At 36.8% G+C, this 27,674-nt stretch overlaps 1 protein-coding gene across 3 annotated transcripts in view; it reads right to left on the bottom strand.

Moving 5' to 3' along the window:
- Nucleotides 1-27,674, bottom strand: part of DMD (dystrophin) — a gene marked incomplete at its 3' end in the record, with an annotated part of 1,946,774 nt that overhangs the window by 1,181,267 nt on the left and 737,833 nt on the right. For all 3 annotated transcript variants that reach the window (XM_081125527.1, XM_081125528.1, XM_081125524.1), the window contains exons 20-25: nucleotides 25,508-25,749; nucleotides 21,086-21,266; nucleotides 10,504-10,649; nucleotides 7,469-7,681; nucleotides 4,574-4,687; nucleotides 1,823-1,978 (exon numbers count right to left, since the gene is read on the bottom strand). In XM_081125527.1, coding sequence (XP_080981653.1) covers nucleotides 1,823-1,978; nucleotides 4,574-4,687; nucleotides 7,469-7,681; nucleotides 10,504-10,649; nucleotides 21,086-21,266; nucleotides 25,508-25,749 — 1,052 coding nt within the window. The remainder of the gene's footprint in view (nucleotides 1-1,822; nucleotides 1,979-4,573; nucleotides 4,688-7,468; nucleotides 7,682-10,503; nucleotides 10,650-21,085; nucleotides 21,267-25,507; nucleotides 25,750-27,674) is intronic.

Genomic DNA, 27,674 nt, shown 5'->3' with positions numbered 1-27,674 from the left:
TGCATGTTATGTATCACTGCTCTTTCAATGGAAATTAATTCCGACCAGTACGACACCCATGTCCAAATTTAATATGACCGCAAAGGGTTAAGGATATCACACATTTGGACAACTGGGTCCCTAATTATTTGTGTTCTTCCAGACTCGGGCACCTAAACACAAATACAGTTATCTCTAACCTGTGAACACACCACATCCTCATTTGTGTGTAGCCGTTTCTATACAGCATAGACTGACATTTTGTTTCCATTTTCCTTTCTGGGCCCCTAAATTGGTCCCAATACCCAGGCTTGGCTTTTCTCCATGTGCATTTTCTCCTTTCTTTCACCACCACCTAGGTCCCTTGTGATAAAGTCAGAGCACGGGCAGTGTCACATTACAAGGAGAGCCAGAGACATAAAAAACAGGGTGGGCAACAGTAGGTCTACAGTTGTTCGTAAGGAAAAGACATGCGGGTCGTGATTATTACAAGAGCTGCACTGACTCTGTGCTTCACGTGCTCACCCCTGCAGACCGCCTTCCCCCACCCCTGCACTCGGGGGGAGCGTGGCTGGGACCTGGGGAGCTTTTTCCGTGCAGCAGGCTAACGTGTTTACAGTACTTGCCTCGAACAAAATATTCTAGGTACATTTTATTGCAGACATGAGGTCTTAATCAAGGACACTTTAAGAATACAGAGATGCTTTAGAAAGTGCACTTCTCTAACATGTAAAAATCTCAACATTTCAGTAATCTTGTTCACTTCGTACATTTTTTGCTATTGTTTTCTCCCTTGGTCTAAATAAATTGATGTGTTCTTTGTATTAATCCATTAAAACATTCAACAAACAAATACCTCTCATACAGGCCTTCCAGGAAAACATTAATGATATCATCTATTATCAAAGTAATATTTTCTCCTGAACATCCCTTCTCGAGCAGACTTACTCCAGGACAAGACTGCCAGCTAGCTGACCCCAGGCTATTTCATCTCTGAGTTAATGGAACTGTTGAGCATTTGTCAGTGACGGTATTAGCTGGGTGACTTGCTTTGACTTTTACTTATCTACCTTCTTTTCTTTTTCAAATTAAGTTTTTGCCTTTTGGCATGATTTCTATTCAACTCTGAAAAGTTACTTAAAAATAATGAAAGATTAACTGACTCTAAAACACATGAAATGAAACCTCTCATTAATTTCAAAAAAGGCTGGGGTGTTGAAAAGTAATCACTGCCTTAGGTCCAAATTTCATCTTCCGAACAGGAACTACTGAATATATACTATTTGTGTGTATAATATTTACTTTAATCTCAAAATCAAAAATAAGTATCTATGAAACACTCTGCTGTATAAATGTGAGGAACTTGGATGTGAGTGGACAGTTATTTTATATTTTCCTCCCCTGAGCTTTTCTTAACTATTTCTCAATCTTAGGCCATTTATTGATGCAAAAGATGAAGTCAAGCTTCTCAACCTTAATAATCACAGGGAAAAATTGTTACCCATCCATTTTATTTCTGTGCCAAGCACACAAGTGTAAAGCATCTTTTAATCCAATTACTATTATAAAGGTATGCAGAGAAAATATGCAATCAAAATAATACCTAATTTGACAGTGATATTCAAGGTCATTTTAGAACCCCCAAAAGATGAATATATACTATTTAAAGTATCTAACATAAAAATATTTTATATGCTAGACAAAGATTAGTTTAAATTAACCATGCTTCAAAGCATCAACCATAGTCAGGGACCACACTTTCGCAAAGGGCAGTGATAAAAGGGAGACATTAAGAAATCTTAATTAAATGAAGGCAACCCACAGTGAGAGAGCCTTTACATACCTGTCGGCAAATGTGATCCCACTGAGCGTTCAGTTCTCTGAGCTCTGTGTCAAGCCTGGAAGCAAACTCGGGCTCCGCGTCACTCTTCATTTTCTGTCCACCTTCATTGACACTGTTTAGACTTGGCTCAATTGTCTGAATATCACTGACTAAAAGCTAAGGAAATAATTCAGTTTAAGCTAACTGAAAAAATTACTTCAGTGTACTAGAACTAAAACATAGACAGGAAACATATAATTAGGAACCATGACATTACCCATACAATTTGTCCTTTCAAATCTGAAATAAATGTAAATACATGCACAAGGTTGAGATATAAATCTTGCAAATAAATGTTCATAGGTTTTTATGGCACGAATGAACTAGGGGATTATCTATATTTTACTTAGATTAGATACGGAAGGAAATAAATTTAATATTTCTTGTTAAGAAATGTGTGAAAATCATGGGCTTTATATGCTATGGTTTTTGACAGAATTCTGGTTCTGAAACAGAGGATATTACAACAATTTGGTATAGCATGATGGATGTCAAGGTTAGGTATCATGTGGATTTTTTTTTATCTTGTATTTGCAAAAAAAAATACTTAAAGAGCTGGATTATGTTCTCCCCACTGCATGACAATGGTATAAAGAATATTCAAAAATTCAAGAGAATGGAAGACTCCCAAGCTCATCTTATGAGGCCAGCATTAGCCTAATTCCAAATCCAGATATAGACACTACAAAGAAAAAAATTACAGGCCAATATCCCTGATGAGCACAGATGCTAAAATCCTCAACAAAATGTTAGCAAACCAGATCCAGCAATGGATCAAAAAGATCAGACACCATGATCAAGTGCGATTTATTCCAGGGATGCCAGGTTGTTATAATATCCACAAATCAATACAAAAATGAAGGATAAAAACCACAGGATCATATCAATAGATGCAGGAAAAGCATTTGATAAAACCCAGCACCCATTTGTGATAAAAACTCTCAGCAAAGTGGGAACAGACCTCAATGTAATAAAGGTCATATATGACAAACCCACAGCTAACATCATACTCAATGGGCAAAAACTAAAAGCATTTCCCTTAAGATCAGGAACAAGACAGGATGTCCACTTTCACCTCAACATAGTATTGGAAGCCCTAGCCACAGCCATCAGACAAGAATAAGAAATAAAAGGCACCCAAATTGAAAAGAAGTAAAACTGTCCTTCTTTGCAAATGACATGATTCTGTACATAGAGAACCCTAAAGATTCCACGAAAAACCTACTAGAACTGATAAATTCAGTTAAGTAGCAGTATGAAAAATAAACATCCAGAAATCAGCTGCAGTTTTATACACCAATAATGAACTATCAGAAACATAAACTAAGAAAACAATCCCATTTACAATTGCATCAAAAAAATTAAACACCATCCTGGCCAATGTGGCTCAGTTGATTGGGCGTCGTCCCGTGCACCAAAAGGTTGCTGGTTCAATTACTACTGGTTACCGGTCAGGGAGCATGCCCAGGTTTCAGGCTTGATCTCAGGTAGGGGGCATGCAGGAGGCAGCCAATCTATGTTTTGCTCTCACATGGATGTTTCTCTCTCTCCCTCTCCCTTCCTCTCTCTTTCTCTCTTTTTTTTTTTTTTTTATATTTTTTATTGATTTCAGAGAGAGGGAGGGAGAGGGAGAGAGAGAGAAACATCAATGAGGGAGATTCATTGATCAGCTGCCTCCTGCACGCCCTCCACTGGGGATTAAGCCCACAACTGCGGGCCTGTGCTCTGACAGGGAATTGAACCTCGATCTCCTGAACCATAGGTCAATGCTCAACTGCTGAGCCACGCCCAGCCGGGCCTTCCTCTCTCTCTAAAAATCAATAAAAGAATCTTTAAAAAAATACCTTCCTTGGAATAAATTTAACTAAGGAAGTAAAAGACCTGTACTTGGAAAATTATAAGACACTAAGAAAGAAATTGAAGCAGACACAAATAAGTGGAAGCACATACCGTGTCCATGGATAGGAAGAAATAACATCATTAAAATGTCCATACTACCCAAGGCAATCTATAGATTCAACACAATTTCTATCAAAATAACAATGATATATTCCATAGAACTAGAACAAGTAATCCAAAATTTGTATCAAACCACAAAAGACTCCAAATAGCCAAAGCAATCTTGAGAAACAAGAACAAAGTTGGAGGAATCACGCGGATAACAAACTACACTACAAGGCCATAATAATCAAAACAGCCTGGTACTGGCATAAAAACAGACATATAGATCAATGGAACAAAAATCTACATTGTATAATATTATAATACAGTTCAATATATATGGAAAAGCAATATAATATGACTAATAATCTGTAATAAGATATAACAAATGGCTCAAAGGATTATTTACCTTTAAATTAAACTGCATTTTACATTAAAATAATCTTATAAAATGAGGGTTAAATAAAAGGTCATGTTTTTCTGTTTCTCACTGATTTAACCCAGTTTCTCAACGTTGGCACTACTGTCATTTTAGACTAGGTAATTGTTTGTTGTGAGGGGCGGTTCTGTGAATTGCAGGATGTTTAGAAGGATCCCTGGCCTCCACCAGCTACATGCCAGTAGCATCTACCCCACTCCAAGTTGTAACAAACAAAATGTCTCTAGACATTGATAAATATCACCCAGGAGGGGAAAATCACCCCTGATGTAACCAAAAAATATTTTCCATATAAACATCTCCATATGAAAGGTACTATACACAAATCTTACCCTGCATTGTTTCAGTTGTTTTTTAAGAATTTCTGAATCTCCCAGGGCAGGCCATTCTTCTTTCAGGAAAACATCAACTTCTGCCATCCATTTCTTCAGGGTTTTTATGTGATTCTAGAATCAAAGACCCATTTTAAGGTATTATTGGGGTGCTGATTTCTCTCAACATGATTCATCACTGTGATATATCTGAACACAAGCCCAGGAACAATTCCCATGTTTGAAGGATGTCTCTAAGTAGCTCTTCAGGAAAAGAATATTTACTAAGACTGCATTTTTATGGTCTACTGTATGAGCACTGTTGTATGAAGTCTGCTATTGTTAAAAATAAAAAATTACTACCAAATGTGGTTTTATGATGTTACTCTCGAGAACATTAAATCATATCCCCCTCTAGAGAAATTTTAAGTTTCAAAACAATTCATGATGATACTAACAATGTGCCCTTACAGTACATAAAACAAACTATGAACAATAAACTCAATGGAATGGTGTCTTTATAGCCTCCCTAAACCTGAACTTCCACAAATTGTTTTTTGCAGTTGACAGTTTAAATAGTCCCTGCACTTGGGAACTTTCAGAAAAGCTTTTGTCATCTTTACAGAGAAAACTTTTGTTTTTAATTTCTTATTTGCTTTATCAAGTTCAAGTACAGATTAGCTGAAAAATTTCCTTTTTTGTCATTTATAAAAAGCCACTACCTCCCATTACTCTTTCATATATTGCCTTTTCCCCCCCACTGCTTTTTTTTTTTTTTTGGCTACTTTTCAAATGTATGATTTCCAAATTTCTTTATTTCCATACAATTCAACTATGCGGTCCAGATGTGTCCTTTATTAATTAAATTTTTAATAGGTTTAACCTTTATTGTTGAAAGTATTACAGATGTCCCCCTTTTTAAAAAAATTATGTGCTTTACTGAAAGTTACACCTTCAATACGATGAATAATAATGAATTTTCAAAGCATTTGACTAAATCCAAAAACTTAAGATTTCAACATCATCATCTTGCTGGCATCTAGAGTGGTTTCGTGCCTCTTCCTTGTCACCAGTGTCCTAGTTCGTGTCCTGTTATTGGCTCCTTGATTACAGCGCTGGTTCTTCTTTGTATCCGCTTCAATCTTAGTCTAATCCGTCCTGCATACTGGTGTCAGTCTTCTCCCCCCTCCTTGCTCTTATCATAATGACACCTCGAAACCACAAATATTAGCAGGCTTTCCCTCCGCTCAAATGCCAATAACAGTTCCACATCATTATTATTTTTAATCCTGCCACCATCCTGTTATAATTCAGATTTCAAAGCATGGCATTGGGACCATTCATTATCTACTCCCAGACCATTTTTCCAATAATTTATTTTGTCAATCTCCAAATACATCTTTGTTACCCCAATCCTGAACCACTGAACATACTGCTCCATTTTGTCAGGAACTTTCTCCCTCTCTATGAGTTGACTAAATTCTACTTGTTCAAGGTGTAGCCTCCATAACCAATGCTCCAAGCACATTTCATAACCCCCTTTCCCAGTTTACGTTTGCATTGTCATAGCATTTCCCACACTGTTTAATTTACTTCCTGTGTTGCCTGAATAATGGCTTCCCAAGATGTTCAGGCCCCAATCCCTGGAACCTGGGAATATGTTACCTTACATAGCAAAAAAGACTGCGGTTGAGATAAAGTTAAAGATTTTGAGGTGGGGTGATTACCCTGGGTTATGCAGCCGGGCACAATGTGGTCAAGGGTGCTTAATAAGGGGAGACAGGAGAGTAAGAGCTAGAAAGGAAAACTGGAAGATGCTACACTGCTGGCCTTGAAAATAGATGGGGACATGAACCAAGGAATGTATGTAGTTTCCAGAAGCTAAAAATGCCAAGGAAACAGATTCTCTCCTAACGCCTCCAGAAAGCGCACAGCCCTGCCTATATGTTGACTTTGGCCCACTGAGACTGGTTTTGAAATTCTGACCTCCAGAACTGAATAATAATAAATCTGTGTTGCTTTAAGACATTCAATTTGTTCCAGCAGCAGTAGAAATACACTTATCTTTTTGCTTCACTAGAATGTGGGCTCCATGAAGGCGAGGACCATGTATCTGTATCCTATTTCACCACTGGCACTGGCAAAAATGTATTTTTGTGTGTGTGTGTGTGTGTGTGTGTGTGTGTGTATATATGCATGCACACACATTTATGTGCCAAAACATGTACCTGTGAACATATGTAAAGTATGTTGTACTTTACAGAATGTTCTAGGACTACTCTTACTTTTGGCTTCTACAAGGTAATAATAAACAACTAAGTTAGCCAGACTGGGGTTTAAATCCAGAAGCTTCTCATTCCAGTGCTTTTTCATCATGCCATGATGCTTTCGAAGATTCTCTCCAGCATTAACATTGTCACAATGGTTCCCCACATAAGAGACATTGTACCTGTATCACTAAATATTTCAACTAGAATGTAATTGTTGGTTTACATTTTCAGCTTGAGTAATTAATTATAATATGGTGGCACAATTCAAATAAATTGAGTCACTAGAAGTCGGTTTGTGGAAGGGATGGGATCAAATTTATACATACAATTATAAGTAAAATATACTGATGAAATATATTACATGGTAGATAACTTTTTATTTATTTATAAGCTAAATGACAAGGTATTGGTGGAAAAACAAATTAATATTAAAGAAAATCTAAGAAGCAGAACTCTTAAAGACTTTTTTCTTAAGAGAAAGAAGCTAACTCCACTCCTTTGAGAAAGATTTGTACTTTTTTATCTTATCACAGTCTTTGAATGACTGTGGAGGTTCAATCAATTGCCTTTAAATTTTATAACGCATCATTAGGACAGAAACAGGTCAAGAAAAAAAATGAATAGGAAAAGTAAACCCCTGAATTACCTGAATTTTCCGCAGCCTGGCCATCTGCTCCTCTAGCTTTTGGCAATGCTCCGCCAGCCTGGAGGAGAGCTGCTTCCAGCGGCCCTCAATGGCCTCAAACTCTGACTGATACCTCCGGCTGATGTCAGAGGGGGCTCTCTTTGGCATCTCCTTCACAGTGGTGCTGAGATAGTTTAGGCCACTCTGTTGCTCTTGCAGAGAACTTTGCAAAGCCTGGAAATTGAAAAAGGAAAGTACATGCACAATAACAGATGAATGACTATGTTTCATTTTGTAGTTTCATTAACAACCTTCAGTTAAATGTACTTAAAATGAAAACTAGGTGATTCAAACATCTAAAAAACTAGAAGATGTAATGATATCAGTCATAAAATGACTAGTGCTGATTTTAATTCTACTTTTATATCAGAAGATTAATTTGTACATTATTCAGTAATATTTTATGTGAAAATCTATGGCTATTTTTATGAACATTGTCAAATATATCCAAAACTAGATCTTCCCGAACCAGAGTTTTAGCACACCTAATTTTATTTTACCACATCTGTATATTAATAACTGCATTTATTATACATTTAATGGAGTTTCACTTAATTATACTGAGCCTTTAGGAAGACAACTTCTAACCTCCCTAGGTAATATAACTAAATTCTATTGATGTATGGGAAATCAAAACTCTGAATGTTACCAGAGGGATGGTCTACTAATGCCAGTTGACTAAGGTTTCATATTTTTCAAAAGGCATTGGTCTGTTTTATAGTATTATAGTGAAATTCTAGGATAATTGGGGGAGGAGAATTTATAAAGTTAGTTTTATATTTATACTGTATAACCTATGCAATCCCTTATAATAGGATGCCTATCTTTAGGCTTCTCCTACTCAATATTTATTTAAATGTTATGTTCTGGTTATGAAGTAATAAAGGTTTAAGATGAAAACCGGGGAAAACACACATTATATGCAACTATTATGATTTTATATAAACTTAGAGTTCTTTCTATGTATGACAATATTGAATATCTGATCTTATCATAAACACACATTTATTCCTTCTTTTATAAAGCAACTTATAACATTCCGCCAAGTATGTCAAGAACATAACTTCTGTGGTTGCATAATACCTTATGCCTGTTTTGTGGCACTTAAATTTTCTTTGATTTTACTTTATTAAACTTTACCTTTGATTGATTATTTATACACTATCTAGCATGCCTGTAACTGCATTTTAAGCCAGGCATTTTACTGTGAGCCTCTTCCTATGTCATTAAGTATTTTCAAAAACATAAATTTTAATGGCTTCTCTAGTTCATTTAACCACTTCCCTTTCTTAGCTCTAAAAATCAATTTTGAGTTTTATACTGCTGTAAATTATGTTTCTGATCTATCACCTACCTATACGTTTGAGTATATTGTAATTATTTCTGCAAAATACAGACTTCATAGAAACAGTAGCCACGTGTACAATTAAGTGAGTTATTCTGTATGTCACTGGGAGGTACTGAAAGGTCCTCCTCAGCAAACTGTACTCAATGACATCCCCCTAGGAAGTGAGGGCGTGTCGCTGCTGCCAGACCTGCACTTGCTCTCCTGGATTTCTCCTGCTGGGAATTTATCCTGGGAAAAGAGCCTCATTTTGAACATTTCTTCTTCATCTTTTACAGTTCGAGTTACAACTTTTCACAGGTTTAATGGTTGTTTATGTGGCTTTTTGGTGACTTCCTTATTAATGTCTTTCTCCTTTGTGCAGCTAAATATTTTCTTGAGTCTCATTTTTCTTTTAAATCATCTCTGGTATTTTTACAATGTTTGTGACTGTTTCCGTTGCTTTGTATGTTTGCCCATCATATGTTTTTAAAGATTTTTATTAACAAATTCTCTAACATTTATTATTGAGATGTCCTTGAACTCTTTAACGTATGCGATATTGTTTTGGTAGAACGTTCGATGGAAGGGTCTAACTTCACTTTTGTAGTTAATGTATTTTCTCAGCAATAATGTTGCCTTCTTCACGGTTCCTTCGGTAGAAATGTACTTTTCCACTCATCTATGCACCATTTCTTGTGTACTTAATCCACTCTCCTGGCTGCTATCCCTTTGTACTCTCATTTTTTTAATGTTTATAGCTGTATGAAGTCATATATTGTTCAAAGAAAATTTTGGAATCAATCCAAGTATTACAAACAGCAACATGAAGTGGGAAAAAGGCTAAACAGTTCTAGTGTTTTGGGTATTATAGTGGAGGAAATAGTCTAAATAGGACAATATACACTGGGAAATGCTTTTAGAAATGTATCTAAACAAATACTTCTGAAATGACTATTTTAAGAAATAGTGTTTAATTCTCAAAAATGAACAATTGATATACAAAGTTAGAAGTTTAACCTTTTTTCTTAATTTAATTCCCAAAATACAGGTATATTATTTCAGCTACTAAATACAACTAATGAGTATGTTTTCACATCTTAAAATGTAAAATGTGATTAGATATACAACACAGGCTTTTCATAGATAGTAGAAGTATTCTAAAATCTCTTACAAATTATTTTATTTATTTCCCAAATAAGTATTTAATAATTCCCAATATAAAGCTGTTAAAAACACAGTTATTAAAAACCAAATAACTACAATATTACATAAAACTGGTGTTTAAATTAAAACTAATTTTATAACTACACTGATTTTACCTCCTGTGTGGAAACATGAGAGGAGTTAATAAGTCAGCAGGCAAAGGTAGAAGATAATACCAGAGCTTTTATAATAATAAAAATGTGGCTAAAAATGCATCCTAAGTGAGAAACAGTGTATTTCATAAATAGACCATATCACTGCTAACTTTAAAGAAGGTATTTTTATCTTATAGGCACAAATACATAAATATATTGCACTGATAAGTCTTATCTTCATTTTTCCAACTGGTAAACTATTGTACTTGCCACGATTATTTTAATTCTATTATTATTTTAAGGTTACACCACTGTGATTGCTCGGTAGATGAGACCCGCACTGTACTGTTTAAGAATCAAATATCACAGACCTGTAACTCCCCGAGTCTCTGCTCCATGATCTCATATTCGGTGACGGTCACCTGAGGTATAGAGAGTTTGGCTTCTGACTGCTGGATCCACGTCACGACGGTACTCATGGTCTCCTGATAGCGCGTGGGTGGCAAAGTGTCAAAAACTTTGTCAAAAGGGAAAAAAGAGAATCATTTAATTACTTTAAACTTTGCCATTATATTTTCCTAAGTTGTCAGAAAACTCAATCATCCTACTAATTACAAATATTAACAAAACGTAAAATCCTGAAAATACTGATTAGCATAGGATTATGTTGAAGATACAGTTCTTCTACATGCCCAATATTTTGACAGAAACTATGTATCTATTACACTGAAACCTCATATCAGCCTTGCAAGGTCTGCACTGCTAAATTCATTTTTTAAGGTGAGAAAATGGAGAAAGAAAGAAACTGAATAATTTGCCAAAGATAACACAGGTGGGACTTGAGAAAATGAGTGGAGTACACAGATATCTGACTTCGAAGGCCATTCTCCTTCCGAGATATCATTTGCCTTTGTGGGAAAGTATTGTTAGGCACAGCCCTTGATATATTTTTCAAATCCTATTGAATTTATTGGTGACTCCGGTTAATAAAATGATGTAGGTTTCACGTGTACGTACATCATCCGTGTATTGTACTGTGTGCTCACCATCCAAACTCGACTCTCTCTCCATCACCATTTATCTCTCCTTCACCCTCTTTTCTTGTAATCACCATACTGTTGCCTGTGTCAATGGGGGTTTTATTTTATTGATTTTTAGAGAGAGAGGAAAGCCGAGGGAGAGAGGGAGACAGAAACACCGATGTGAAAGCAAAACCCCGATGGGCTGCCTCCTGCAGGCCCCTAACAGGAATGGAGCCTGCAACCCGGGCATGTGCCCTGACCGGGAATCGAACCGGCAACCTTTCAGTGCACGGATGAAGCCCAATCAACTGAGCCACATCAGCCAGGGCTATGAGGTGGTTTTTATACATAGATGATAGATGATAGATAGATAGATAGATAGATAGATAGATAGATAGATAGATAGATAGATAGACAGATATATATATACATATACACACACATACATACATTCATTCCCAAATATATATAAAATTAAAGAATGTATGGGAAAGCACGTTTTTGTAAGTATATAAATTTTATATATAGTTTTATATATAGTTATATATAATCTTTAAATCATACATACATATGTGTATATACACTATATACAACTATACATAATTTATTTATATATATGCATACATACATTCTCATCTACACACAATATATGAATTAAGTAACTATACTAACCATGTTCAAGGAGATCATCAACAAGACTGAGAATTTTGGCAGAAAACTTCAAACCATAAAAACGACATAAATTTTAAGAAGAATTAAAAAATATCTAGAACTGAAACATGCAATAAGTAAAAATTAATAACATAATGAATGGGTTTAAAAACAGATCAGAGAAAGCTAAACAGAGAGTTAGTAAATCTGAAGACAGGCCAGAAGTATATGTATATTGAAATGAAGCATGGAGAGACAAAAGGATAAAAAATAAAGGAGAGAGAATAAAAGAGAAAACAGAAAAATGGTCTAACAGAAATGTAATCCAGAAAGACAGAGAGAGGATGGGACAGGAGCCATATTTAAAGAGATAATGGCTGAGAATTTTCCTAGATAAAACCATAGGAAAAAATACTACTTTATTTTTTATTAGTTTCAGGTGTTACAACATAGAGGTTAGACATTTATATAACTTACAAAGCGATCACCCCAGTAAGTCTAGTACCACCTGGCACCATACGTAGTTATTACAATATTACTGATTATTTTACATTTTATTTTTAATAGATAGTATCTGAGTTTCCCTTTTTTATACCAATTCCCTTTATACTAAATGAGAGAAATATAGGACAGTACTTTGCATGCTATTTAAATTTAACACACTCAAATTTTTAGAGTGTGTTAGAAATGGAAACAGAATTTTACTCAATGAGCTTATATTTACTTGGGAGTGCATACCCAAATTTGCCTTAATAGGCTTTATTTAATCTGAGCACTTCTTATTTCACATTGAAAGATCTCTATGGTACTTTAAACCCCAATGTTTTCTTTCATACAAATAATGTGTTTCTCTCTCTACTGACCAGGAACATTTATTTGAATGCTAGATAATTACTAATAAACAAAAGTAAAGAAGAATCTCATGAATAGTAGTGAAGTAGTTAGTTATGATGAAGCCAAGAGTTTTGTCTGAGAAGGCATCTCAGCAAGTGATCTAGAAGGAGAGGGGTCTATGTTTAGAGACAAGAGTGTATGTTGGATGGACTATAAACTGCATAAAGTTTGGTTTAATTAAACCTGGACGTGTGCATAAGAGAAAAGAGTGCTTGCTTCCCTTGTGGCAGCGGCTGGGACAAACATGTATTAGACGCTTGCCAGAGGTCACGTGAATCGATCCAATTTTATCCAGATGAGGTCCAGAGGGAGAGATAAGTATGGGAAGAGCTGATGAAGATATTGGAATTACTTAGTAAAAAACGATGAACACGTTTTTATGAACATCTAAAAGGACTGCGTCTCCATTTTGTTTTCGCAGAAAGAGGCTGTGTAGCAGGACAACTGGCAAGTCTGCTTTGGAACTGGCTCTCCACTTACTAGTTTTGACAAATTCCTTAACATTTTAGCATCTTAGGCCCCATTTGTAAAAATGGCGATGTTGATACTTTTGAGAGAATTAACTGAGGTCATTTATTATTGCTTCATTCAGCCAGTATTTATTCAGTACTCTGAGCACCAGGGATGCAAGAAGTACAACTTTCAAAAGCATCTATTAGTCTGCTTTCTATTTTGTTTGTTGGTTTATTTCGTTCATTAGATTCCAGTGTAAGTGAGATCATGTGGTACTTGTCTTTCTCTGGCTTATTTCACTTAGCATAATACTCTCCAGGTCCATCCATGCTGTCGCAAAAGGGAAGATTTCCTTGTTTTTTCATGGCCAAGTAGGATTAGAGAGCAAGACTGACAGCTGTTAGAGGGGAGGGAGTGGGGGGGCTGGGTGAAAAGGTGAAGGGATTAAGCAAAAAATAATAATCCTCATAGACAGACAACAGTGTGGAGATGACCAGAGGGAACCGGGTAGGGGTAGGAGAGGGTAAAGGGAGTACATGGTGATGGAGGGAGACCTGACTTGGGGTGGCGAGCACACAATACAACACGCAGATGCTGTATTATAGAACTGTACACCTGAAACCTATGTAAGGTTATTAACCAATGTCACCCCGATAAATTCAATAAAAAATACAAGTAAAATAATATAAAAATGTTTTAAATTTCAAAAGTGAAGCCTAGACCATTATGATGCTTAAAACCTAATTGGTGAGTCAGGAAATGAAACAACTAAAGACACTGTAATGACTAAAGGAAATAAACGGGCTGAAGAAAAAATAAGGTATGAGGGGAGATAGCCTTCCAGAAAATGTAATAAAATGATTGGAAGATAGAGAATCAGATATAAAAATGCTGGAATAAATGAGGACCTACACAAGGGATGGTAAGCCATCAAGAGATTAGCAAGGCCAGGAAGCCACTGCCATTTCCAAGGTTAGAGGGACGAAGGGAGGGGGTGCGAGATGGTGCTACTAGAAACCAGTCACTTGGAGCACCCAGCAGGAGGCGACCTCACAGGGAGCGCCCCTCTGGTCGTGGAGCATCCCCGAGGGGTGCTGTTTCAGGACAGAGCTAGAGTTCTGGAGGATTCGCTCCCAGCCACTGGTGGGGATGCATCCTGAACCGACGAGAGGGGAGAATATTCCAGGTCTGCTCCTCTCCTTCCCCTCAGGAGCCTCCCAGTGCCGACCACTGGCTGAGCCACGTGGGCAGCCAGTCAGAAAGGGTCCTGGGGAGTGTGGTGTCCATGGGAAGAGCTGGGAATGGCGCTGGGAACAGACGGGCGAGTGGTGCGCACGGGGGACAGGGAAGGCGCTTGAGATGGCACCAAGGGAGAGCCATGGTTTCTGAAATATTCTATTTCTTAAGGTTAGTAGTTTGGTATGCAGATTTTCCCATTATTTTAGAATTTCCCAAATTCTAGAAACTCTGAATATAGTACAAATGTTCAATAAGTTCATCAAATTTAAAGTAAATATAACAAAAAGAAAGTGGCTAGATGGTGAACAAAAAGGCCTCTCCACGGAAGTATAACCACCAGAGACGTAAAAGAAGTGAGGGGCAGCCATGTGAATGCTGAGAGGGAAGGTTTTGTATGGGGACAGTGGCAGGAGGTGCCCAAGGCAGCGGCACAGCGAGGGGCAGGCGGGGGGCCGGGAAGGCTGGGAACCACAGTGACACGCTGCATTTCATCCTAAGTGACTCTGTTTGCTCATTCCTGTGTCCACTGCTGGGCACATGGCACACTCACTATTCTTATTAGCTAGAAGAGAGACATGAGACAACGGGAAAGTGAAGGACACGCATGCAGAGCTGAGGAGAAGTTGCTGGAGTTTTCACTCAACAACCAGGGAAACGTCCTTGGTAGGGAGGGAACAGAGCTGAACAGAGACACTCATGTTCTCTCATTCGAGGGCAACGGTGGGTTCTCTGAGCTAACTTGACTCTCCAGAGAACCAGACCCATAGTCAAAGCCAGGACACTGCTCTGCAGTGATTGACAACCATGCACACACGCACGCATGTGCACGAACAGGAGTCCACCTGCGAACACATGATGCACACATGTTAATATTCTCACACACACAGCGAATTTAAAAGATAGCTAGCACTTCATCCTGGAAAGAGAATCATCACCAGACCAAAAATTAAATGATGATGATGATGATGATGATGATGATAATAGTAACAGTAAAGATCAAGGGAAATGGTATCAAAAAAGATTAAAGTATTTTATTTCTTTAATTTCAGGTTTATTTAAACAAGTGCTTAGATACTGGGCAATACTTTGTGTTCATTTAAAATCTATATACACTTTTTTCATTTATTGTCAAGGCATAGTTTATCATATTGCACAGAATATCTAACCATGTCTTTGGAAAGTGTTTAGATTATCTTGAGGATAATCTTGGCATTAGTAGCATCCTGGGAAAAGATTAAATTGTACCTACATCGAACGAGAGGAAATAAAGATTTTCACACTTGTCAGCTTATCACTAAAGTGATAAGGTAACATGGACATGGTAGAAGTATAAAAATGACTTAACTCATAAGCATATGCTATAATAGTATTGACTGCTCAAAACTCAGCATCTGTCTATGTACAGACCAAGAGAGGGAGGGAAGAAAGGAGGGGGATGGGTAGGTAAGGGGGTAGGCAGGTAGGTAGACAAATACATAAACTAGCTAGACAGAAAAATGCTAGAAATTCAAGAAAGAAAATGAGCAGTAACACATTCTAATAATAAGTTAGATCATTTTTTTCCATCAATCGATACATTTCTACCTAGATCTTAGGCAGTAAGTGGCCCTGATTTCGTTCCTGAGCCCTGGCCTGGGCCTGCCCCGCCCAAGCACTCATCCAAGCAGAATGAGAGCAAGGAGTGTGCGGTGCCAGCTCGGTGTCTAGCCCCAGGAACGAGCCCAGCGCCACGCACGGACCCGGGGCCTGCTGGCTGAGTAACTGCAGGTTGGAAAGCGCAGCCCCGAGTGCACAGAGGAAGCCAGTGTTTGGGGGAGCCCAGGCCCCGAGCAAGAGGAGGCAGAATTCACCCAGAGAACTTAACGCTCTTCTCATCTCATCTGGGAAAAACTTCGAATTCCCATGTAACTTTCTAAGCTTGGAATAGCTTAAATTGACTTTTTTAATCATTTATCCCTCTTCTCATTTCTCACTTCATGGTTTCTGAAGCTGCCAAGGTAGACTTTCTTTAATTACAATGATTTTTTTTTTTCTAGCACAGTTAATTTCTAAATTTAAAGTGTGTCCGTCTGGCTTAAAATTAACAAACGGGAAAAAAAATTATATTGTACTTCATATTATAAATAGAATGCGTGTATGTGTGTGTGTGCGTGTTTTGGTTTTCTCCTGGTTTTTTTTTTTAAAGAAAAATAATCATGTTCTAAATCCTATCATTTTGGAATAGAGCAATTGATAAAGTAATAATCTTTATTACATCCTAACCAGGCATGTTAGACTTTAGTTCTGTTTCTGTGGTTGTATGAGTACCACTGCATGATAAAAGTGCTTGTACACCTCTCTCTCTCCCCCCCTCAACCCCTCTGGGTATGTATATATTTAATATATTATATATGTATCATTTATTAATTTTTCAACTATTTATTGCTAATTAAATTTTAGCCTCTATGATACCTTTCAGAGATCCAATAATGAAGAAAACAAGAGTCCTTGAATTCGCTGATTTCACACTTTACTCATGGAGTCAGATAATCTAATATAGTTTTGATCAAATTGGAATTCATCTTATGAAAGGGAGATAAGGAATGCTCTGACTACATAATAGGAACGTCATATGTAGACTGGGAGCTCATAAGGAGTCAGTCTTGAGCAAAGACACGAAGCAGCAAGAGTTAGCTATTTTGGGACTTCTGAGAGAATATACGCAGGCTCTGAGGTGAGCAATATCATGTCATCTTCAGGAAATAAAAGGTTAATATGAAATAGTGAGAAAAATAAGCCTGAATGAGGCTGTGACTGGAGGTAGGAAGCACCCATATTAGGCAGGGCCTTTTAGGTGCCTTTAAACTAAGAGCAAAAAGAAATCACTGAACGTTGTACACACTAAAGTGACATGGTTAGATATGCTTTAAGAAAAATTGTTCTGGCCCTGGCCGGTTTGGCTCAGTGGTTAGAGTGTCAGCCTGCAGACTGAAGGGTCCCGGGTTCAATTCTGACCAAGGGCATGTACCTCGGTTGCAGGCTCGATTCCTGACCCTGGTCAGGGCACATGCGGGAAGCAACCAATTGATGTCTCTCTCACATTGATGTTTCTCTCTCTCTCTCTCCCCTCCACTCTCTCTGAAAAGCTATGCACAGGCTTGGTGACTGAATGGGAGAGGGAGTGGGTGAGGGACAGAAAATATCACGGATGATTCTGAGGTTCCTGATTGGGCCTCAGATGTTGGCCCTTTTTCCAGCTGAAGGGGCCAAAGAGGAAATGGTTGTTGGTTGTGGAGTTGCCCACGACAAGTCTACCTTTTTGGGACTTAATGGATTTGCGATGCCCTGAGGCATCAAAATGGAAAAGCTAAGGAAGTAGACATATAAATCCAGAGGGTAGGTCTGGGCTGCAGATAAAATATATGACTCTTGTTTATAATGTACAATTCAAACCAAGAATACCTTTACTCGTTTATTTTCCTCCTAGATATAAAAAATATTCATTAGCCAGCATGGTTTATCTTATAGTAGCTGAACAGTGATTATTAACCACATAGTTTATCTCATCTAAACCAGAAATACTTGAGAATACTCGCGAAGGTCTCCTAATTCTGTTTCAGATGAAAAAGAAAGACAAGTCTGGCTCAGAAGCCAAATGCACTTGAGAGCAAACTCAATATGAGCCACTCTACGTACCATTCAGTGGGAGGTTTATGGATGCTGCCCTGTGACCCCAACATAGGAGCAGAACTAGTCCTGCTGCATCTAAAAAAATTCACTTTCTTCCTTTTATGTAGAAATCGAGATCAATAATCCAACTGATAATTTTCTATTTACTGAAAGCAGTAAAACAATTAAATATCCAATTTAATAACCAACCAGCCTAAAAGATCACAAGAGTTCTATTGACAGCATTTGGCCCAGCCCCAGTCCATGGAAAAAAAAAAAATGGCTTAAAGATTCAACATTTAGCCATATATTGCTTATAAATATATGCTATTCATCTCAAAATATTCCTATGACAGTTTTTACTATTCTATTGCTTTAGCATGACGTAAAAATATATAGATACCTTCCTAATGTTTTATGATTAGGGAAATACATCCTACAAAATTAAAATTAATATAAATGACTGGAGTTTTGAAAGATTGTTGTGAATTATTGGGAAAGTCGATTTTAAGGGCTGCTTATATGCATCACTGTTTATCTCGAAACCCTTCAGTACAGCTATACGAAGGATGGCAATGACAAAGTATGGTCAAATTGACATCTAAACTTGTAATAGAGAAGTATGAAAAAAAAATTTCTGTGTCTTTTGTTTAAAAATCTCCTCTGTTTATCTAATTGACTTAAAAGGGAGAGAGGTTTCAGAGAAGAGGGGAAAAAAAAGAGAGGAGAGAAAAGGAGAGAGCAGGAGAGACAAGGCAAGATTATGTAATAATTTTTAAAAGTCATGTGTGGAATTAAGTGCTATATTTTCTGATATACATGAGCCTGTGTTAAGAGGTAAAAAACCTTTAAATGAAAAGCTATATAGTACATATCATATACAGGGATAGGCAAAAGTAGCTTTACAGCTGTGAGTATGCAAAACACAGTTTACTCTTGTATTATTATTGTATTATTTTCCATACGAAAAACCATAAACCTACTTTTTCCCCACCCTGTACATGTACTTGTGACATGGGAATAATAAAATTCATTCTCAAAGGATTGCTCTCTAAAGACTAAGAAAGATAATTTATTTAAAAGTTTTTTGTATATTAAAAATAACTATGAAAATAAGATGCATTTTATCTTATAATATTATTTTCTCATATCATTTTTGCCAGGTACCAACCACTAATTCCTAACACCAATTTTCACCACTCAAAGTACACTTAAAACTTCAACTTCAAGGTTTTGTTTCATTTCGAGAACAGTAGTAAAGAAAAAAAAGTAAAGAGGAAATTAAATAATATATAACACATATAATGTAAATTATATATGCATATATAAACTATATAATTTACAATTCACATATAATCCATATTTAATTAACGATTATTAAGTAACCAAGACGAGTTTTCTAAGAGTGAGTGAAATTGTTAGCGATGTTTTGGGAAATAAAACAGGAGGACATTTTTATTTAGAGATAAATGGAGTGAAAAAATGTGGCAGTTTGGAAAGATAATCAGAGAGAAAACATAATATGGATGGACAGATTGATGGCTGTATGGATAAAGAGTACATATTACTATACACTTATTCATATTACAGTATCATGGTCCAATTTCAGTTATCAAACATCAATATTCTGAATATCTTTAAAATAAACAGAAACGAATGTTGAACCTTAATATAATTAATAGGTACACACAAATGAAAATAACTTCCCAGGGAATAAGCTCTTTTTCCCACCAGTTATAGTATAACCATTAACATGTACTTGAATTTAAGGGAGGTTTCTGGGTTTCATGGCAAGAAAAATTCATTATTTCTAAATAGGCCAATGTTTGAAAATGTAGGACATTCAGTCTTTTCCCCCATTGATTTGACAGAGGCCCGAGAGCAAGTATATTGGAATCCACTAGAGGGAGCTGACGTGACTGTTAAGCTGTATTACCCACTTCCCTATCAGGAAAATGAACCCTCGGCACAAAGGACTTCGCAAAGAAAGAAAACATATGCGTTTATCCTTCACTTTACTCTCAGTTCATTCCACTACCTCACCAAAAACAAAAATAAAAACCTAGGAAAATGGGGAAAGCTTCATGTGTATCACTAGACTGACTGTACAAATGTTATGTGATAAATTCTTTCGATATTTACAAAAAAAGGCAATTTTTAAAAAGTGTTTTCCAACTAATTCCAATTTTAGTAGAAAATAAACATGTTTTTGTGCTTCTAATAACAAATTTGGGGAAGACATTTAAAAAATATTTTTATTGTAATGTCTTAAAATCCAGTTTTATCTATAATCCTTTTATCTGTGCATCCTTTATATGTATGTATGTGTATGCGAACCAAAACCTCACTAATGCTTAAAAGTGTTTATAAACCTGTCTGTCAAAGGGATTATTGCCTTAAAAAGTAAGCTGATGAGTAGGGATATTTTGGACCAGATACTATGTATTAATATCACAAGAGAAAATTGGTGAGAAACAAAAGAGACATCCTGCAAAACTTGCTACTCATATGGTAGACATTGGCACACTTTTTCCATTCTTGTGTTTCATCATTAAATGAGAAAAAGAGGATATTATATAATTAAAGTAAACCAATAGTAAGATGTAAGCCAAAGAGTAATTTATCATTCGCTGGGTTTCAGTCGCCACATGTATGCTACAGCTATAATAATCTTCATAGATATCTACAGAAGTATTAATAAGATACCCAGCTAAATATCCTATACATAAAGCAAACTGGATTTAATGGCAACCCACTAACAGGGCTTCACACGCTTTTTTATTTTCTTCTATATTAAAAAAAAATGTTTGATTGTAACAGTTACAACCCACTTCACAGTTATGAAATTATTATGGGGAAGGGGGAAAGAAATGGAAACGTAACATATATTTTCCAACAACAGTATTTCATTACTTGTTATACTACAGGTTGCAGGGAGGGGGGTTCCTTCCATAGAAATTATTCTTTGATGTCAGTTTGTTTCTTTTCTCGATAAATAAGTGATTTGTAAAATATCCAGTTAGTCATTTTAAGTATTTTTACTTACTTGTCTGTAGCTCTTTTTCTCGGGCCTGCACATCAGCAAGGACTTGGTTAAAATGATTTGTAAAGGCCACAAAGTCTGCATCCAGGAACATTGGCCCTTGTCCTTTCTCTTTCAGGGCTACGCTTTGAATTTTTAATCGCTCAATTTGAGGCTGAAGAGCTGACAGCCGGTTGACTTCATCCTGTACCATAATTTAGAGCATTAAAATAAATAACATTTTTCCTTTGCCAACATCACATTTCTGCAAAGGAAGGTGTTAAAAGGCACGGATGCAAGCTTAGCTTAATACCCTTATCAAAAAATTGATAAGAAACATCCATGATAACTTAGGCAAGCCTCTAGCACAGGTCATCAATTTAAGAATACTTCGGCTCTTCATTCAATAGATAACATCTTATATAACTACCTTTAAATTTCAAAATGACATCATTTAGAGCATTAATGGGCATGAATGTGTACAGGTGAAAAGGACTACGAATGATCTTACACAATTTCCATAAATCAAACATGCAGGTTCCTCTGCACCACTCTTATCTCAAAATTATGTGTCTTTGCTTTAAATTCTAAGTTCATTTCATGGACAATATTTTTTTCTTTAAATTCATTTGTGTAGATGATAAGTTATACAAATCTACATATATTTACATGCATACATTAAATCACAAATCTATGTTTATATATTAATATTGCATCAATTACAATCAATGTAGTATTTATATACACACACATATTCATGTCTATAATTATCTATCTTTTGTATGGTCTCATTATTTCCCCTGACTAAACAGGCAATTACCATTGTTTTATTTAGGGTGATGCTTTTCTCTTGTTGTCCCGGCATAATTATTAACACCAGCCCTTTCACTTTCAGGAGTACCCTGGTTTGAATGATAAAATCATACGGATAGTCTACTGTGCCGTCACATATAATAGCCACTAGTCACATGTGGCTACTGAACACCTGAACTGTGCTCAGTCCACAGCATCAAGGCGTGCTGCTATTGTAAAACACAATTTTGAAGACTCAGAATGAAAATATACAAATACAAACTCTCAAAAACAGTTTTAAATATTATTAAATCTTGAGATGATGATATTTTTGATATACTAGGTTAGATAAAATGCATTACTGAAATTCACTTAACCTGTTTCGTTTTTCCTTTTTAATGCCACTTCTAGAGAACATTTAAAATCGCATGTGTCTCAGGTTTATGGCTTGCACTGCATTTATTTTAAACAGTGCTGCTGTTGATATGTTTTCACACACTTTTGTTTCCAGAGGAGTAGTAATTCACATGTATCCGATACATATGTAAATTGAACTCAAACGAATTTTTAAAAGTATTTTAAAAGTATTATTACCATGATTGTTTACTTATAATTCATTCCTATGCCACCTTTAGAAAAAAGCACTTCAGGATTTTTTTTACCATTTAAAATGTAAAAGACAGGATAATTAAAAATTAAAAATTGGATCAGAAACCAATTAGAAGGAGGGGAAAATTGAAAGTATTACAGTAATTATGAACTAAATATAACACTGAGCTTCCTGGAACTCAAAGTGAAAAGTAAAAAAAAAAAAGGTCTTACTTTTAGATGCATGCATAGTGTTTTGGAGAGAGTAACTTCTGTGTTAGGTCTGAATAAGACAAATTTATCAAACAGATCCTTTCATAGCAGCAAGATGGCCTAGTAGGCAACGCCGCCGATTCTGAATTTTAGATGGTATGAGGATAACTTTCAGCAGAATGGTGGTATGTGGCTATAACAGTATGAGTTGACTCAGGTAGCATGATCTCTCACAATCAATTTCTTTCGGTAGGTGAAGGCGAGAGACATTTGATAAATGGGCAGATGACCCATCTCTCCCTTTCAAATATAAAGCCTCGTGATTAAGTTCTAGAAGGTAGGCGCACATCCACAGCAGCAGTATAAGACAAGAGGTCAAGGGTAGAGTTTAGAATTACAGACGTGCACTTTGTACCCCAGGCCTGCCCGTGGCGCCACTGACGCCTGCTGTGAAACATTTAGAAACTGGTTTACATTTGGCCAGATGGAGGACTGCCATTCTTCCCGTTTAGGGGGCTCTAGAAGGAGCCTACATTACAGTAAAGAGTGTTCTGCAAAACAAAGGGGACTTCGAAACTAATTAAACATTTGCACAACCGTTCAGTTAAGACCTTGAAGTTCTGAGAGTAAATCATAGGAGAGATCATTTCGACCTGAAGTAGTTCACATTGAAAAGATGTTAACAATTACACAGTTTTCCATAAAAGGGCCTTAGTGGGCTGGGTCCTTCAGAGGCAGGCGTCTTCCCTGATTCTGTTCATCCTTTAAAATTCTATGTTTATCTGAGGGCAAGAAAACTTCTGTAGCTTTCTCAGGAAAAGATCCATGGATTTCTTCCAATTCCCAAAGGGCTCTCTAGCCCGCTAACATATTAAGAACCAGTTCTGGCAAGTATTAGATTTTGAGCTGAATCTGCACTATAATCTTAAAGAAAACATCTCCAAATAACAGAATGCATTGACAGACAGGATGGAATAATTTCTATACTATCATTAATCACAGCCAAATAGTATAATTTTAACTCTTGTGTGAATAACTTTGAGCTTGTCCTGCTCAATATCTTACCTAAGGTGATTCATCAGATTAACAGAAATCAATGGGGCAGAGAGAAGGGTATGGGGCGGTGACGAGGGATGGGGCTGTGCCATTAGATATTGAAACTTTGTGGCTGAATTTAGAAAAAGAAATGATTTCACTTAGGATGACTTCCCTAACCTCAAGAGGATATGTCAGATATACAACCTCCAGTGATCTCCATCTGCTCCTCAGATAAAGACCAAGGTCCTAACATGCCCCACGAGTCCTGGCTCTGTCTCCTACATGCCTGTCCTCTGCCTCCATCTTTCACCTTATGGCCCTGCCCCTCTATACCCAGCCTTCACACTGACCTTTCAGTTCCTTGGTCCTTACTGCTTCCCCCCACCATGTTCCTTCTGCCTGAAGCCTCTTGCCCAGCTGCTCTGACCTAATTTTGACTCATCCTAAAAGCCTCTACTTCAATGCACTGGCCTCAGGGAAGCTGCCCTTGGTGGCTCTGTCTAGGTCAGGTTTTGCCTGTTAGACATTCTCTCAGAACTCTCTACCTTTATGTAAAGCATTCGCCCCAGTGGTAATTTCACAGCCATTTATTTAATCACTTCTGTAATGTCTCTTTCCCCTACTCTAGGTAAACACTGTGAGGGCAGGGTCAGTGAAGGCTCAGTCCAGTTTTCCCAAAACTTAAGTGACCGCTGCCCCAGTGGGTCCTGGAGGTAGAACCACAGCCCCCACAGGACGGGAAGGCAGAGCATCAAGCCCAAGAGGAGGAATCTCGAGCCTTCGAATCCAATGGGATTTGCTTCCTAGTTCGGGGCCTTGCTTAGGGCCCGTCAGCCCTTCCCTGTTCCCTGTCCTACCCCCTTTTGGAATGGGAATGTCTGTCCTCTGCCCGCCCCACCACAGTATTATGGAAGCACATAAGCTATCTGGTTTCACAGGTTCATAGGAAAAGAATTTTGTCTCAGGATGAATCATACCTTGAGTCTCACCCACACCTGATTTAAATGATATTTAGATGTGACTTTGGACTTTAGAGGTGATGCTGGAATAAGTTCTGACATGTGGAAAAGATATGAAGGGGGGGCAGGGTCAGAATGCTATGGACTGAGTTATATCCCCCCAAATTTTTAAGACGATGCTCTAACCCACAATGTGACTATACTTGGTAACAGTGCTTTCAGAAGGGCATTTAAATGAGGTCAGAAGTGTGATGTTCTTATTTGATAGAATTAGCGGCCTTACAAGAAAGAGAGAGAGAGATTTGTCTCTCTCCTTCCCAGCACATGCACTGAGGAAAGGCCCTGTGAGGACTCGGTGAGAAGGCCGCTGTCACCAGAAGCTGGGCCTGCCACTCTTTTGGCACATGATTGGGTTTTGCTCTGAGCACGTGCACTGTCATAAGAAAACCTCCAAGTTACTGGCCAGGTATCACTGGATACATGTGCTTCAATACTCAGAAACTGCCTCACCATTCTGCAAACTGACGAAATCAATGAGCCATGTGTAACTAACTACTCTAAAGACATTTTAAAAAAGATTCAGGCATCCATGTATCACCTATTTAAACTGCAATAAATCTAGTACCCAACTGGCATATCTGTAATTGAAAAAAAAGTAAAGTGATAGGAAAAAAATCAGGAAAAAAAGTGAATATATGCACTTTAAAAAAAGTGATTTTCTTTGATTATAGTTTGATCTTTACTATGTTTAATTAAATCCTTAATAGGGAATTTTTATTATTAAATAATTTGCTATTCTTCTGGAATTTGCCAAGAAATTCCTAATGTTCATGTTACGAATAGGAAAGATTCTTACCTTACACATTTTTAACTGGCTTTTAATCGCTGTGGGCTCTGAGGTGGCGGTGGGTTGGGTTTTCAACCAGTTGTCAGCAGTAGTTGTCATGTGCTCCAATTGCTGCAGCTGATTATAGAAAGTGATGATGCTGTTCTGATACTCCAGCCAGTTAAGTCTCTCACTTAACAACTGGCAGAACTCGGTCCACCGGCTGTTCAGTTGTTCTGAGGCTTGTTTGATGCTGTCAGCATTGACACCCTCTAGAAAGAAAGATTTTTAAAAGATATCCACTGAAGTCACAGACCGAAAGACATTATCTGAAGACCAATGTATTCCAAGTTTAAAAGTATTCATCACATGAATGATTTCAAAGAAATCATTTATTTACTGATCAATAGGTAAAAAAACCATGATTTCTGACTGAATGCAAATTATTAAGAGTTGCATCTTATAAAAAATATGAGTGTAACAAAATTATAAATAAGGACACATAACATGTAGAGAAGTAGAATATATTTAAATAAAAACATATATGGTCAAAGGTCTCATGGGGAGTGGGAGATTGATCATGGACAAATAACCTTTTGGATGTTTCCAATTAATGTTAAGTATCATGTATATTATTAAAATGTACCTCCAAAAACTAACTTATATTTTAGCTTTTTAAAATGGTTTGGAAATTAGTTGAAATGTTATTTGGCTTCTTTTAAGGAAAAGGGTGAGTATCAAAAATCAATAATTTTGCCCTGGGCAGGTAGCTCAGTTGGTTAGAGTGACATGCTGATATGCCAAGGTTGCGGGTTCAATCCCCGATCAGGGCACATACAAGAAGTAACCAATGTTTGCATAAATAAGTGGAACAACGAATTGATGTTTCTCTTTCTCTCAAATCAATCAATAAAAAAATATCAGTAATTCTGTTTCTGCTACAGAAAGCCAGAAATAAGCAGATTGTCTATATGGATCCAAAGAAGTAAAACAAGCACTAAGAAAAATAATCTTTCTAATATGAAAAAAGGTTTTCATATTATTTACATATCATTTACATATGTGGAAGTTGATCTGAAAGTTTTAAAATCATCTATAGCAACACCAAAGAGAGAAAAAAAAATCTACCAAGGACAAAATTTTAGAAACAAACACATCAGCACATTTAGCCTTCTGTGGACCCTACTATGTATTAGGAAATAAGCTGTCTTTTAATATGCATTAACTAATTTAAATTTTGTCATTCTCTAAAGTTACTTCACAAAATTTAAATGTTCTTGCACACAAACACATGCATGTGAATATATAGTAATGTCCTTAGTGAATTACATTATATAAGGATAAATATTAAACCTATGTAGCACAGATAACTGTCTTGTATTTTTGAAATGCTGAATTTTGAAGTTTGTTACTCCTAGACAGACCCATAGGCACCTCAAAAGGGGTCCTAAGCTCACTATCAGATTCTTCCTCTAGATTTCAGGGGTAAAGTGATTTAATGAAGACCAAGTTGTCTAGGAGAACCTACTTTTATGAATATTCATGTACTCAACAGAGTAAATATAAGTTAGTTGATAGGCAAGTAGGTTAGTAAAAAGTCTGAAGACCATCTCTAGCGAGCATAAGGCCTATGGTGTTGCTACTTTGTGTATGTGCTTCACTCTTTCTAAAGATTAAAAACTATGGAATCAAATCCAACAGCTATATTATTTTATCCTACTTTCCTTTCCTATGCCCTGACACTCTAATTTTCACTTTGTTGCCACTGCTATACTGCCAATCCACAACTCTCAACTCATTTGAGACACAACTAACTTCACTAATTTCAAAGTTGGACACTACTGAGGATGATGCTGGAGAAAATAAACTTTGCAAATCTTACTGGCAACAACCTTTTCCTCCTTTGGCTGATACATTTTCCAAAAAAAAAATAATTTTAAAAATAAAGAGTGAAAAGATAATATATATACATCTCCATATATGCAGCTATGAGGCAGCCCATGGTTTGTAGGAGCTACATATTCTTCTAATACCCCCTCTAATAGTCAAAGAAAAAAATGGTTTCATTGAAACACCTGGACATGCTGTGTGATATTCTGTTTGTGTTTGTTTAGTTTTGAGCAGTGACCAAGACTGCTACTCAAATATGTTTTGGGCAATGCCACAAAGTAACCATAGTTGTAAAAAGATCCTATTT

This window comes from Miniopterus schreibersii, assembly GCF_964146895.1.
Source record: "Miniopterus schreibersii genome assembly, chromosome: X".
In the NCBI taxonomy this organism is placed as follows: domain Eukaryota; kingdom Metazoa; phylum Chordata; class Mammalia; order Chiroptera; family Miniopteridae; genus Miniopterus; species Miniopterus schreibersii.
This window is presented reverse-complemented; position numbering and strand designations above follow the sequence as displayed.